Source organism: Lagenorhynchus albirostris, chromosome 10 (genome assembly GCF_949774975.1).
Source record: "Lagenorhynchus albirostris chromosome 10, mLagAlb1.1, whole genome shotgun sequence".
NCBI classification, from domain to species: Eukaryota; Metazoa; Chordata; class Mammalia; order Artiodactyla; family Delphinidae; genus Lagenorhynchus; species Lagenorhynchus albirostris.
This window is the reverse complement of record NC_083104.1, coordinates 3,972,096-3,987,706: the sequence shown is the minus strand read 5'-3', so window position 1 is coordinate 3,987,706 and position 15,611 is coordinate 3,972,096. Positions and strand designations below refer to the sequence as shown.

At 42.4% G+C, this 15,611-nt stretch overlaps 1 protein-coding gene across 1 annotated transcript in view; it reads right to left on the bottom strand.

Annotated features, from left to right (window-relative positions):
* Window positions 1–15,611, bottom strand: part of C10H3orf20 (chromosome 10 C3orf20 homolog) — a 32,718-nt gene that overhangs the window by 16,739 nt on the left and 368 nt on the right. Inside the window, 7 exon segments of the mRNA XM_060163587.1 lie at window positions 6,614–6,851; window positions 6,854–6,897; window positions 7,892–8,006; window positions 12,559–12,570; window positions 13,358–13,367; window positions 14,735–14,853; window positions 15,506–15,610. Of these exon segments, the coding sequence (XP_060019570.1) occupies window positions 6,614–6,851; window positions 6,854–6,897; window positions 7,892–8,006; window positions 12,559–12,570; window positions 13,358–13,367; window positions 14,735–14,853; window positions 15,506–15,610 (643 nt within the window).

Below are 15,611 nucleotides of genomic sequence, written 5' to 3'. Positions count from 1 at the left end.
AGATTGGGAGTTTGGGATTGACATGTACACACTGCTGTATTTAAAATAAAATGCCTTGGGACTACCCTGGTGGCGCAGTGGTTAAGAATCCACCTGCCAATGCAGTGGACACAGGTTTGATCCCTGGTCCGGGAAGATCCCACACACCACGGAGCAACTAAGCCCATGTGCCACAACTGCTGAGCCTGTGCTCGAGAACCCGCGAGCCACAACTACTGAGCCCATGGGCCACAACTACTGAAGCCCTTGTGCGTAGAGCCTGTGCTCCACAATAAGAGAAGCCACCATAATAAGAAGCCCATGCACCACAACAAAGAGTAGCCCCCACTTGCCACAACTAGAGAAAGCCCGTGCACAGCAACAAAGACCCAATGCAGCCCCCATACATACATACATACATAAAAATAAAATGCCTTTCCATGAAAAAGAAAGAAAACAAACAGCAAAATGGCAGAATTCAGTCCTCCCATATCATCAATTACTTTAAATATAAATGGATTAAACTCTCCAAAGGCAGAGATCTGCCAAATGGATAAAAACAAAACAAAATATATTACTCAACTATATGCTATCTACAAGAGACTCACTTTAGATGCTAAGACACAACTAGGTTGAAAGTGAAATGATGGAAAAGGATATTCCATGCAAATAGTAACCAAAAGAAAGGTGGCTGTATTGATATCAGACAAAATAGACTTTAGTAAAAATTTTTACAAGAGACAAAGAAAGACATTATGTATTGAGAAAAGGGCCAATACCTCAAGAAGATATAACAACTATAGACATATAAACACCTAACAACAGAGCCCTAAAATATATAAAGCAAAAATGCACAGAATTAGAGGAAGAAATAGTTCTACAATAAAAGAGACTTCACTACCTTACTTTCAACAATGGCTAGAAAAACTAGACAGAAAATCAGAGGACTTGAACAATAGTATAAACCAACTAGAGCTACCAGGCATATACAGAACATTCCACTTGACAACAGGAGAATACACGTTCTTCTCAAGTTCACAAGGACTGTTCTCTGGTTTACACAGTATGTTAGGCCACAAAACAAGTCTCAATAAATTTCAAAAAACTGGAACCATAAAGAGTATATTCTCTGACAACAGAATGAAACTAGAAATCACTGGCAGAAGGAAATTTAGAAAATTCACAGACAGTGGAAATTAAGCACACACTTTTAAACAACTAATGGACAGAGAATAAATCACAAGGGAAATCAGAAAATACTTTAAGATAAATGAAAACAAAAACACAAAATACCAAAACTTATGGGATCAGGTGAAAGCAGTACTCAGAGAGAAATTTACAGCTATAAATATTCACATTATGACAGTCTCTAGGCCCAATCCATGTTGCTGCAAATGGCATTATTTCATTTGTTTATACAGTCTAGAGATTGTCATAGTGAGTGAAGTAAGTCAGTCAGAGAAAGACAAATATCTTATGATATCACTTATATGTGGAATCTAAAAAAATGGTACAAATGAACTTATTTACAGAATAGAAATAGAGTCACAGATGTAGAAAACAAACTTATGTTACTAGGGACAAACTGGGAGATTGGGATTGACCTATACACACTACTATATAAAAAATAGATAACTAATAAGAACCTACTGTATAGCACAGGGAATTCTTCTCAATACTCTGTAATGACCTGTATGGGAAAAGAATCTGAAAAAGAGTGGATATAGTAAATCAACGATACTTCAATTTAAAAAAAGATAAAAAGATTAAAAATTTAAAAAACTATGAGTGGATATATGTATAAGTGATTCACTTTGCTGTACAGCAGAAACTAACAACATTGTAAATCAACTACACACTAATAAAATTTTTTAAATATTCATATTAAAGGAGAAGAAAGATCTCAATTCAATAACCCAACCTTCTACCATAATGAACTATAAAAAGAACAGTAAAGTAAAACTAAAGCTAGCAGAGGAAGGAAATAATAAAGATTAGAGAAAAGAAAAACAAAACAGAGAACAGAAAAAACAATAGAGAGAACTGGCAAAACCCGAAACTGGTTCTTTGAAACGATCTGTAAAATTAACAAAACTTTAGCTACACTGACTGAGGGGGAAAAAAAAAGGAAGACTCAAATTCCTAAAATCAGAAATGAAAGTGGAGACATTACTACTGACCTTACAGAAATGAAAAAAGATCATAAGAGAATTATATGAAGATCTGTACCTCTACCAGTTAGGTAACCTAGTTGAAAAGGACCAATTTCTAGAAACATGCAAAGCAAAGTTGCAGGATACAACACCAACACATAGAAATAAGTTGTCCTTCATGAACATGGGATGTCTTTCCATTCATTTCAGTCCTCTCTACTTCAGCAATATTTTGTAGTTTTCAGTGTACGAGTTTTACACCTCCTTGGTTAAATTTATTCCAAAGTATTTTATCCTTTTTGATGTTATTGTAAACGGTATCATTTCCTTTTGTTTATTACTTTTCTATTGTAGTTGTTGCTCATATAGCATTTCAGATCATTTGTTCCCGGTGTTCATGGATTGGAAGAATTAATATTGTTAATGGCAATGCTCCCCACAGTGATCTACAGATATTGGGTTGGACAAAAAGTTTGTTTGGGTTTTTCTGTAACATCTTAGGGTCTTTTTGGCCAACCCAATACAATGCAATCCCTAACAATCCCATCAATCTTTTTTGCAGCAATGGAAAACTTGATCCTAAAACTCGTACAAAATTGCAAGGGTACCCAAATAACCAAAATAATCTTGAAGAAAAGAATAAAGATGAAGGACCCACACTTATTGATTTCAACACTTACTACAAAGTGATAATAAAACAGTGTGGTACTGGCATAATAGACATATATATCAACAGAACAGAATTAAGAGCCCAAAAATAAGCCCATATATCTATGGTCAATTGATTTTCAACAAGGGCGACAAGACCATTCAATGAGGGAAAGAATAGTCTCTTCAACAAATAGTGCTAGGACACTTGGGAACCACATGCAAAAGAATGAAGTTGGACCCTTACTCATACTATATGCAAAGATCAACTGAAAAATGGACCAGAGATCTAGACCTAAGAGCTATAACTATAAAGCTCTTAGAAGAAAACAGAGGAATAAGGAATAGTTTCTTAGATATAAAATCCAAAAATATAGAAAAACTGGACTTCATCAAAATTTAAATCTTTTGTATATCAAAGGATGCTATCAAGAGTATGAAAAGACACCTCACAGTACAGGAAAAATATATGTAAATTATATATCTGATAAGGGTCTAGTATCCACAATATAAAAAGAACTCACAACTTAATCAAAAAATTGGCAAAGGACTTGAATACACATTTCTACAAAGAAGATTATACAAAGAAGGCACATGAAAATGCTCCTAATCATTAGTTATTAGGGAAATGCAAGTCAAAACCATGACAAGGTATCACTTCACACCCACTAGAATGGCTGGAAATTAAAAATTGGAAAATATCAAGTATAGTCAAGGATGTGGAGAAATTGAAACCCTCACACATTGCTGTAGGAATGTAAAATGGTGCAGCCACTTTGGAAAACATTCTGAATGTTTTCATAATAAGTTAATAAGTTAAATATAGAATTATCATATGACCCAGTAATTCCACTCCTAGGTATAGACCGAAAAGAAATGAAAACAGTGTGCAAATAAAAACTTCTCCAAGAATGTTCATAGCAGCATTATTCATACTAGCCAAATGGTGGGAGCAATCTAATGTCCATAAATGAAAGAATGGATTTTAAAAAGTGGTATATCCATTCAATAGAATATTAGTCAGCCACGAAAAGGAAGGAAATTCTGACACATGCTACAACATGTATGAATCTTGAAAACATTAAGTGAAGGAAGCCAGGCATAAAAGGCCACATACTGTAAGATTCCATTTATATGAGATGTGCAGAATAGGCAAATCCATAGAGACAAAAAAACAGATTGGTGGTTGCCCCTGGGGGTAGGCAGAAATGAGGAGTGACCAATTAATGGGTATAGGATTTTCTTTTGGGGTGAACTCAATAGAGGAGTTGGTTGCACAACACTGTGAATGTGCTAAATGCCACTAAATTGTACACATTAAAAGGACTGATTTTATGTCATGTGAATTTCACCCCAATCAAAAAAACAAAAGGAGGGAATTCCCTGGAGGTCCAGTGGTTAGGACTCTGTGCTTCCACTGCCAAGGGCTGGGGTTCAATCCCTGGTCGGGGAACTGGGAGAACTGATGCATACTACAACATGGAAGAACCTCGAAAACATTATGCTAAGTGAAAGAAGCCGGATAAAAAGACCGCATACTGTGTGACTCCATTTATATGCAGTGTCTGGAATAGGGAAATGCATAGAGACAGAAAGGAGATGAGCAGTTGCCAGGGACTGTGGGGGAGGGGAAATGGGGAGTGACTGCTTATTAGGTACAGGGTTTCCTTCTGAGGTGATGAAAAAGTGCTGGAAACTAGATAGTCGTGATGGTTGTACAACACTATGAATGCCACTGAATTGTACACTTCAAAATGCTTAAAATGGTAAATGTTATGTGCATTTTACATATTAAAAAAAATGTGCACCTCACACAGCAGTTCTGAGTGCTCAACAAATCCCTAAAGGAACAGCACTTAGCACAGTACTGGGCACATGGTGATTACGGTTTGTTTTTAATGTGGTGAGTTGTATCTTTGTATGAAAAAAGGACTTGAGGGAAGTTTGACAGGAGACTCAGCCATTGAGGAGAGAGGTCCAAGGAGATGCTGACAGCCCAAATGAAAGCGATGCCGGGGATGGTTCTGGGGTCTGACACTGACCAGTGCAAACCCACTGGGGCTTGGAGCTTTTTGGCAATCCAAGGGCAGACACATCACTTCTACCTGAAAGTTTTGCCCAGCAGTCTCCGTGAAGACAGAATTAGCTGCCAAGTCCAGGGTTCTGTGGAACCCATGAGGGAGGGAAGTGTCTCCCAAACATTTTCTCTAATCCAGAGGGATCCAACACCTGCACGTGTGTTTTGGCCATTTGATCACAGTAACGCAGATGCTGTCCTTCAAGCTCACTGGGTCCAACTTTCTCACCTTATAATGGAGAGAAGTGAGGCCCAGAGAGATGGAATGGCTTATGCAGGGTCACCAAGAAGAACTGGGCCTAGAATCCAGGCCTCTTGGGACTCCCACAGCAGAAATACATTAATGACCAAGATCACTGGGGTCTGAGTCAAGCGCACCAGCATCGATGGCCTGAGGTCTCGGGTGGTCCCAGCAGGGGGTCCTTGGGATTCTGTGGCAGGGAAGGGAACATGGATCCCAGCAGGCTGGTCTGCAGTACCTTGATCCCCTGATCTACACTTGTCCACCCCTCTCTGGTCCTGCCAATAGCAACCTAATTCACGGACACAGCTTCACGAGTTCAGGGTGATGGTCCCATTCAATGCAGTGTTGAGGAAGAAAAGGGGGGAGAGGGAGCCCCATGACCCCTGTGAGCAGCAGCTGCCTGGGAAGGTGTGTGCTGAGTTCAATGCACAAGGTGCCCTGGAAGCAGGGCTGAGCAGAGGGTAATGAATGCACTCATTTATGGTCAGAGAAACCATAGGACTCCTTTGACAGGCACTGCAATTCTGAATTCCCAGTTCAGTGGAGAGGAGGCCAAAGGAAGCGAGGGGGGCCATGGCCAGAAAGGCCTGCCGAGCCGCCTGTTGAGACGGCTCAGAGAGCCACCTCCCTCTAAGGTAAAGTGGTACATTCACTCCATTCCATTAATCATTGCATATAACACTCGATAAACATCTGTGAATGAAGAAAGCAACCTGACTCCATTCATGCTAAAATATGCATAACTCTCAGCCTTTACCCTGCATGTTAGAAATCTTAGTTTTCCTCAGTCTAGGGTTCTTGGTGCATGGACAAGCTTTGAAGGTCTGCAGACCCCCTGCAATCACAGGAAATGTTTTACATGCATGTGTATCAGTTCATATTTCTGGGAAGAGGGTCTATAGCTTTCACCAGATTCTCAACGAGAAAATGTGTCCCCTTGTGCCACTCACACACCCCAAGGTTGGGACCCAGCTGCCCACATTCTCATGAATACCGCCAGACCTCAGCTGCAGATCAACCCGCACATGTGCCAGGTGGGGTATGTGCAGTGCGGGTTAGACTCCAAATACATGGATCTTGGGGGCAAAGTATGCAAGAACCACAGTACTTACCCATTGAGCCTGGGACAGAAGGACAAAGACCCCCCCCCCCCCAGGATGGAGGGTCTCCTATCACCTTCTCTCGGCTAGAGATGAATTGTTCTGTGTCTCCAATCTCTTCCCACCTGGGAGAGCCTCGAAGGCAGGGACTGCTGCTGCACCCCCAGCCCGCACTGACACGTAATCACAGATAGTTGGGTTCAGTACGTACTGGTTGATCAGGACTGAATTTGAGGCTTGACTCTTGGTACTTCTTCTCTGACCTGAACAAACTCTTAATATCCCAGAGGACCCGTCACCAGACTTCTCTGACCAAATGAAAAGCCAAAGGAAACACTCTGGCTTTGCCAAAGGCTGGAGTTCTCTGGGCTGAGCTGCTGGGGAGAAAGGGAAGCACCAAATAAAAGGATACTAAACGAAGAACGACCCATCATAGAAGGTGTAATGCAACTTGATGGCCTTCTTGGGTGCCTTCCATTCCTGAGAATGCCGGTCCAAGTGAAGATGATGGGCAGGAGGTTGGTGAGGGGTGGGAGTGGAAGTCTGAGCACCTGGAGGGTGCGGATGGTGGGAGCTTGGGATCTGAGCATCCCCTTTGGGGGTAGACATTAGATGAGGGGGCATCTTTGCCCTGTAGTTGCGTAAGATCATGGGTAGAAGATATTCCTCCCTTTCCACGAGACCCTTTCGGCTTCTCTGCAGGGAAGGAGACCAACATATTTTCTAGCCACTTGCCTCTCACTCACCAGGCTCTCTACAGCCCCTCCCCAGCTCCCCAGACTCCCATTCCATTTCCCTGTCCCCAAAGTATCTATCCCTACCCCAACCCCTCATCCTTACAGGTAATGTTTTTAGGAAGAACTGGGAAGGTCCCCATACCCCTTTGAGACTGGCCCTGGCCTGATTTCCACCTTTTGCACAGGAGTGGGGACCCATGGAGTGGAGCTGCGTGTGGAATGGGGTGGCAGAGCTGGAGGCTTTGATCACCTCTCAATCCTGAGCTTACAAAGGAAGACAGCTTCCTTCTGGAATGTCACAGTAAGGAGCAAACTGGGTGGCTGCCCTCTACGCATATTCTACTGCTGCAGTGACAGTGTCCTGTGAGCCCCAGGACACATATATGCTTAGATGTAACTAGGTTTGAAATCCTTTATGGCCCATGGTCCAGGCCTTTGGAGGAACGCAGATTCACTTGCTAGGACTTGTGGGACACACAAAATCATAAATACCATTAATCACCCATGTCAGTGTTTTTTGTTTTGAAAGCTGTTCCTTTTTTTCTAAGAGAACATCTGACAAATTATGTCAAGAAATAAACATTCTTAACTGTAAGGGTGTGTAAACTTTAAGAAGCCATGCAAAGGGGTCTCACTGGTGAGGAGGCAAAGAACATTGCCCTGGGACAGGCCCATTGAGCTGTGGGACCTCAGACAATGCCTTACCATGTGCTTGGGGTACCTCAGTTTCCTCATCTGTAAAACAGGAATAAACCTGCCTTCCTCATAAGGTCATAGTAGGACTGAAAATGACTGTGATTGTGGAAGGACTAGGGATCTGTGTGTGAGGGACAACTATCACCCTGTCACTGTGGCTGGGGGCACTGGGTAGCCAACATGTCCGTGATCCCCCTCCACGCACACACAGGCTGTGCCCTCCTCTCCCATACACCCCCAACCACTAAGGTGCTCACACAAGGCGACACATCTCCTGCAGCTTCTCCCGGGCGTCAGGGCAGGGGTCGCTGAACTCGATAACCTCAGAGGCAGAGGTTCCCGCTCCTCGTTGTGGGGATGTCAAGACGACTTCTTCCAAATTTGGGGGTTTGCCTGTAGCTGGAGATGAACAGGTTAGGGAGGGTTTTAGAAAATGGTTTCTCAAGACGTCATGTTCACCTGGGGTGAGGGGGCGGGGAGAGCAGGACAGCTGCATCCCTTGAGAATCAAAATAACTGTGGGAATCATTATGCTTCCAGGGATAAGAATCCCCAGCAGGTCACTTATGAAACAGAGGCGGTGCTCTGTGAGTCAACCGAGTGTGTGTCAGGAACACTCATGCAGAGTGGTGAATCCAGCCACATTTCCCCAAGGGCGGCCTGGTCCTGGGTAGAGAGAGCACACACATGGCTGTGGTGGATGCAGAAGGGATTCCCTTGTGACACTTCTGACTTAAGACAAAAAGTCCCAGCTCCATCTCAATGGCTCAATGGCTCAAGGGCTTCAACACTTCTCTGATGCTGGCTTACCTCGGCCTTCGGCAGAGGGCAGAGTATATCAACTGAGACTCAAGACTGTGATGTTTTGCGGGCTTTTGTGTGTGCTTGTGGTAAAATACGTATAACAAAAATTTACCGACTTAAATTTTAAGAGGCAAGTTCAGTGGTATTAAATACATTCACAGTGTTGTGCAACCGTTATCACCATCTATTCCCGTAACTCTTTTTATCTTATAAAATTGAAACTCTGTAACAACACCCCCCCATTCTCCCCTACCCCCAGCCCCTGGCAACTGCCAATCTACTTTCTATCTTTATGATTTTGACTACTCTAAGTACCTCCTATAAGTGGAATCATACAGTATTTGTCTTTTTTGTGACTGGTTTGTTTCATGTAGCATAATGTCCTCATGTTTCACCCATGTTATAACATATTGCAGAATTCCCTTCCTTTTTAAGGCTACATAATATTCCATTATAGGTATAGACCAAATCTTTCTTTTCAATTTTTTAAAATATTTATTTATTTGGTTGTGCCAGGTCTTGGTTGTGGCACTCGGGATCTTCATTGCAGCATGCGGGATCTTTTAGTTGAGGCACGTGGGATCTAGTTCCCTGAACAGGGTTCGAACCAGGGCCCCCTGCATTGGCAGCATGGAGTCAACCACTGGACCACCAGAGAAGTTCCAATGATTGAGTTTTATATGTTGAACCATGCTTGCATTCCAGGAATAAATCCTGTTTAGTGTCATGTTGTATAATCCTTTTATTATGCTGCCGAATTCTGTTTGCTAATATTTTGCTAAGGAATTTTGCATCAATGTTCATCAGGTATATTAGTCTGTAGTCTTCTTCTAGTGTCTTTGGCTCCAATATCAGGGCAATACTGGCCTCACAGAATGAGTTGGGAAGTGTTCCCTCTTCAATTTTGGGGAAAAATTTTTAGAACAGTTGGCATTAATTCTTCTTTAAATGTTTGGGAGAATTCATCACTGAAGTTATCAGGTCCAGGGATTTTCTTTGTTGGGAGATTTTTGATAACTGATTCAATCTCTTACTATTTATAGGTCTAGTTCAAATTTTCTATTTCTTCATGATTTAGACTAAGTAGGTTTTGTGTTTTAGGAACCTGTCCACTTCATGTAGGTTATCCAATTTGTTGGCATACAGTTAGTTGTTCATAGTACTCTCTGATAATCCCTTTTATTTCTGTAGAATCAGTAGTTGTGTCCCATTTTCAATTCTGATTTTAGGAATTTGAGTCTCCTTTCTTTTTTTCTTAGTCCATCTAGCTAAAGATTTGTCAATTGTGTTGATCTTTCTGAAGCATCAACTTTTGGTTTCATTGATTTTCTGTTGTTTTTATATTGTCTATTTAGTTTATCTCTGCTCTAACCTTTATTTCCTTCCTTCTCTAGCTTTGGGTTTAGTTTAAAGTTCCTTAAGTTGTAAAGTTAGGTTGTTTACTTGAGATCTTTCTTGCCTTTTAATGTAAGCATTAATAGCTATAAATTTTCCCCTTAGCATTGCTTTCATTGTACCCCATAAGTTTTGGTATGCTGTTTTCATTTTCTTTTTTTTTTTTTTTTTTTTGCAGTACATGGGCCTCTCCCTGTTGTGGCCTCTCCCGTTGCGGAGCACAGGCTCTGGACACGCAGGCTCAGCGGCCATGGCTCACGGGCCTAGCCACTCCACAACATGTGGGATCTTCCCAGACCGGGGCACGAACCTGTGTCCCCTGCATCGGCAGGTGGACTCTCAACCACTGTGCCACCAGGGAAGCCTGCTGTTTTCATTTTCATTTGTCTCTAGTATTTTATAGTTTTCCTTGTAATTTCTTCTTTGATCCATTGATTAGGTGTGTGTTATTTAATTTCCACAATTTTGTAAACGTTCCAGTTTTCCTTCTGTTACTGATTTCTAACTTCATCCCATTGTGGTAAGATAAGATACTTTGAGTGAAATCTATTTCTTTTAATCTACTGAGACTTAATTTGTGGCCTAACATATGATCTATCCTAGAAATGTCCCATGTACACTTGAAAAGAATGTGCACTGTTTTTGTTGTTTTGTTTGTGTTCTGCATGTGTCTGTTAGATCTAGTTGATTTATTGTGTTGTTTTTTATTTTCTTACTTCTGTCTGTTATTCTATCCATTATTGTGAGTGGGTTATTGATGTCTCCCACTATTACTGTAGAACTACTTGTCTTCAACTGGTCAGGTTTTGCTTCATATATTTTGACAGCCTGTCATTAGGTGCATAAATGTTTATAACTGTTGTATCTTCTTACTGTATTGAAATTTTATTATTATAGAATGTCCTTCTTTGTCTCTTGTAATCTTTTTAAATTTAAAGTCTATTTTATCTGATATTAGTATAGTCACCCCTGCTCTCCTTTGGTTACTATTTGCATGGAATATCTTTTTCCATATTTTCACATTCAAACCCAATTGTGTCTCTGGATCTCAAGTGAGTCTCTTATAGCGTATAGTTGGATCATGAGTTGCTATTCATTCTCCCAATCTCAGTCTTTTGATTACAAAATTTAGCCAATTTACATTTAAAGGAATTACTGATAAGGAGGGACTTGCTTCTGTTACTGTGTTTTTTATTTTCTATATGCCTTATTAGAGTTTTTGTTCTTCATATCCTGCATTATTGTCTTAATTTGTTTTAATTTTTTGTAGTGAAATTTTAAAATTTCTCATTTCCTTTTCTGTATATTGTAGTTATTTTCTTTGTGGTTACCATGGGGATTACAACTTCAATAACGTACAAAACTTCAATAACGTACAAAAACTCTCCTCCTTTACAGCATCATCCCCATCACTGTCAGTTGTTAATGTCCTAAAAATTACATCTTTTTATATCGTATGTCCCAAAACATAAATTAACATTTCTTTTAAATCTTTCAAATTATGTAGAAACTAAGATTTGGAGCTACAAACCAAAGTTAACAGTAATACTGGCTTTTACACTAATTTTTTTCTTTAAATATATTAGTCTCTTAAATCATGTAGAAAAACAAAAAGTGCAGTTACAAACTGCTGTTACAATAATACTAGCTTTTATTCTTTCCTATGTATTACCTTTATTGAGGTCTTTATTTCTCCATATAGCTTTGTGGTTCTCTCTAGTGTCCTTTCATTTCACCTTGCAGGACTCCCTTCAGCACTTCCTGCAGCACAGATTTAGTTGTCATGAACTGCCTCAGGTTTTGTATGTCTTAATTTCTTGCTCAGTTTTGAAGCACAGTTTTCCTGAATTCAGGATTGATTCTTAGCTGACAGGTTTTTTCTTTAAGCATTTTGAATGTATTTGCCCTGTACCTTGTATCCTCCAAATTCTGATGAGAAACCTGCTAATGATCTTATTGAAATTCATTGTATGTGAGGATTCACTTCTCTCTTACTGCTTTCAAGATTCTCTTTTCGTCTTTGTCTTTTGAAAGTTTGACGATTAATGTGTCTTGGTGTGGGTTTCTCTGAGTTCATCTTTCTGGGAGCCTGCTGAGTTTCTCTGACGTTTATATTCATGTCTTGCATCAAATTTGGGAAAATTTCAGCCATTATTTCTTAAATATTCTCTCTGCCTCTTTTGATCTCTCTTCCTCTTCTGGGACTCCCACATGCATATGCCACTTGATGGTGTCCCACAGTTCCCTTAGGCTCTGTGCATTTTTCTTCAATCTCTTTTCTTTCTGTTCTTCAGACTCAATAATTTCCATTGTCCTGTCTTCGAGCTGATTCTTTCTTCTGCCTGCTCAAATCTGTGGTGTCAATGTTTTGTGCTTATTTCCATTATTTTCACAGTTATCCCCCATGGCAAGTCTTAGGTGGTATGAGGATATGATGACATAAAATTGTGGAGGTGATCATCCATGGCTGAATTTCCAGAAGCATCTATTCAGGTCCTGCCTGCTTCTGAGCCTCTGCTGCCTACTCAGCTGGAGCCACATGCTCTTCCTTGATATATGTAGGCTCATCTTCACCTTGGACTCAAAAATAAAATGAGTCTTCAGGCCAGGGGCATTGCTTAGGCTCCAACTGAGCCCTGAAGGCCTCAGAATGGAGACTTTCTCACTGTCAGCCAAGCCTCGAGGTTTCTGGTTGCTGCTTGGGTACCATGTCTGATATCTGTCACCTTCAGTGGTTCCTGGTCCCTTTCCTGACTCCTCCAGCCATGAGACCAGAGACTTGACCCTGAGGCCCACCTACCTGCTGGCTGACCTCCTGGAACATCTGCTGGCTTGAGCATCCATTTCTGGCCTGCCTCTAGTTGCTTTGGGTCCCCAAGTATGACAACCAGGAACCACTGTTGACAGATTTCTCTCAATTCTCTGCCTGTAAAGTTGGGCTGTGCTCCAGAAATAGCTGTTGTCTGCTCAGGGAGTAGGTCCAACTCCTGGAGCCTGTCTGCTCCAAGTCTGCATGACCCTAGAACTGCAAAGGGGGCCAGCTGGCAAGGTGTGACAGCACGTGTACATGGAACAGATAGCAGAGGTCCCAAACCCAAAGTGACTTAAAACCACAACGACTCTACAATATGTTCTTTAAGCTAGGGTACTTTGGAGTGAAAGTGGGTATAATTAATAGTTATGCCAGGACAACAGCATAAACTGGGACTTTCCTGGGCAAGCTAGGACACACGGTTACTTATAAACTATTAGGGAAGGTTAACCACCCATCCTAGCACACATGTGTGAGAATAATTTCTAAACAGTATCAGGAACCTATAAGAAATGCAGCAGCGTTGAACATCCTAGTGAGAATGATGCAACATCATGGGGTAATCACATCCTTGGGTGGCAGAGGAAAACAGCCACATAGACAAAGAGACCAACAGACATGTAACTTTTGTTTTGGAACAACCTTACTCAAGGCATCACCCCTGAGGTCATTAGGAAGAAAAATCATGAAATCACTGGGTGTCCTGAGGATACTTTGTTTCCCCTCAAAGTGACTGCATTGATTTAGGGCCAGCTCAGGAGGAGATATGATAAACCAGGAGCATATAAAGAGGGATGCTGGAAGTGATGCTCACAGTGACAGAAAATGTGTCATGAGAGGTAAAGGAACAGGGGAAACAAGAGTCTGAGGATGTCACCTCCATCAGGGAAGGTGTTCCTTGTCTTAAAATCCACACATGTACCCACAGCATTCAGAACAGTGACTGGGGCTTCCCTGGTGGTGCAGTGGTTGAGAGTCCGCCTGCCGATGCAGGGGACACGGGTTCGTGCCCCGGTCCAGGAAGATCCCACATGCCGCGGAGCGGCTGGGCCCATGAGCCATGGCCGCTGAGCCTGTGCGTCCGGAGCCTGTGCTCCGCAACGGGAGAGGCCACAACAGTGAGAGGCCCGTGTACCAAAAAAAAGAACAGTGACTGACAACTAGCAATTGTTCAATAAACATTTGTTCACTGACTGAAAGGCTACAGGATCAACTTGATACGGAGAGTGAGGCCTGGAAGAAGGCAAATCTCATAGCAACCCGAGGTGGGCTCAGGAATAAAATCCAAGCTTCTCAACTTCTAGCCTTACCTCCAGTGTCTGTGGGAATCACTGGACAGTCTTTGAGCATCCCAAACTTCTGTGGATCCTCCCACCACCACTTTGCGAATACAGTCCCTCCCCTACCCCACCACTCTACCACCACAGCCTTGGGGGCCCTGGAAGTTCCACGAGAGAAAGTTCCTTCTCTGCCCTCTCCAGCCCCAACTCATCTCTCCTCCAAGCTCTGGCTGCACAGTCACTGCTACCCTGTTTGGTCTCACCTGCCACCAGTTCTTTCCTTTAAGCCTTTCCTTCTGCTCTGTGTTTTCTGCAATAGAATGGAAATGGCCTCTATGTCTGTTTTCTGCCCACATAAACTGACCCAGCTGGGGACACACGGTTAGGCTTGGTATCCAAATACGTCCGTTCAGGTACTGGTTCCCCCACTTGCTGGGTGAGTATGGGTAACATAGGTCTCTCTCTGAGAAGAGGGGGTGAGTATGGGATAACATAGGAGGTGGAAGATGTGGGTTTGCTAGGGGTGTTGCCCCAGGTGAGAGGAACCACATTAACAGAAATGGAGCACTTGTAAACATTCAAACGATGAGACTGCAAAGTAGAGTGACTTGGTTGAGATATGTCACCTTTTATGGGACAGAATCTGTCAATAGCTGCTGGGTCTCCGGCCAGGGCAGCTATATATCCTTCCTATCAGAAAACCAAATCAAATCATCTCATCAACCTACACAGGAAATCTTCTATCCCCCTCCCCATCCCACCCCCACCACCAAAGGTAGGTCAAAAGGTCTTGCTGGGAATCACTGTTACCTGTTTTTTCTTGACTTCCCTTCCGGTTGAGAGGGAAAAGCTCAGACAGCCAGTAGAGGACTCGTAGACAAGCTGGTAAGGTGAGTTCACTCCCATGGCTGGGATGTTTGTGGAAGAATCTGGAGTGGAACAGATGGGATTTTGCTTTCAATTTTTTTATTTTAATTTTTTTAACCAAAAGTATAATAATGAAGTTTTTGTCCTAGTTGTATGGTAGACCAGATATTCTAAAGTGCCCTGTTGTTACAAAACAACCAATTTCTGGAAGAAAAAGATTTTTTAATGCTGGAGAAGGCTCAGAGTAATTAAGAGAAATCTTTAAAGTTCTCTTCTACGGTGTTCTCCCAGTTCTCACGACTCTCCTGGTTCTGGCTCTGCTTGGCTCTGTCTTGCTACCCACCAACTGGCCCTCCCGATTTACCCCCTCCTCCTGGGTGCTGCCTCTCTCTACCTTGGCATCATTTCCACAAACTCCCTCTTTCAACACCTCACACTGTTCTCATGGCCAACGTCTCAACCTGGGCTCAGCAAAGCTGGAGGGATGGGAGGACAAAATGGAGAACGGAGAGGGGTGAAAGGATGATTCTTGGGGGTGGTCTCAGGAAGGAGCTGAGTTGCAAAGCTGACCCTTGGCTGCCACCTTTTCACGGCGCATTCTTGTAGACCTGTCTGGGGTGGGTGCAGTGGATACATACACACATGCCCAGGCCAGACCCTTCCTGGCCTAGAAAAAGGAGCCAGGATCCGGTGAGCCAGACTTCGCTGACTTACTGGACATGGACTCCAGCGTGGCCTTCATCTTCAGGGTGAGGAGCTCGGTCAATAGGTGGATAGACTGCCTCTGGAACCTGTGCAGGGTCTCCTGGCTGGATGGCCC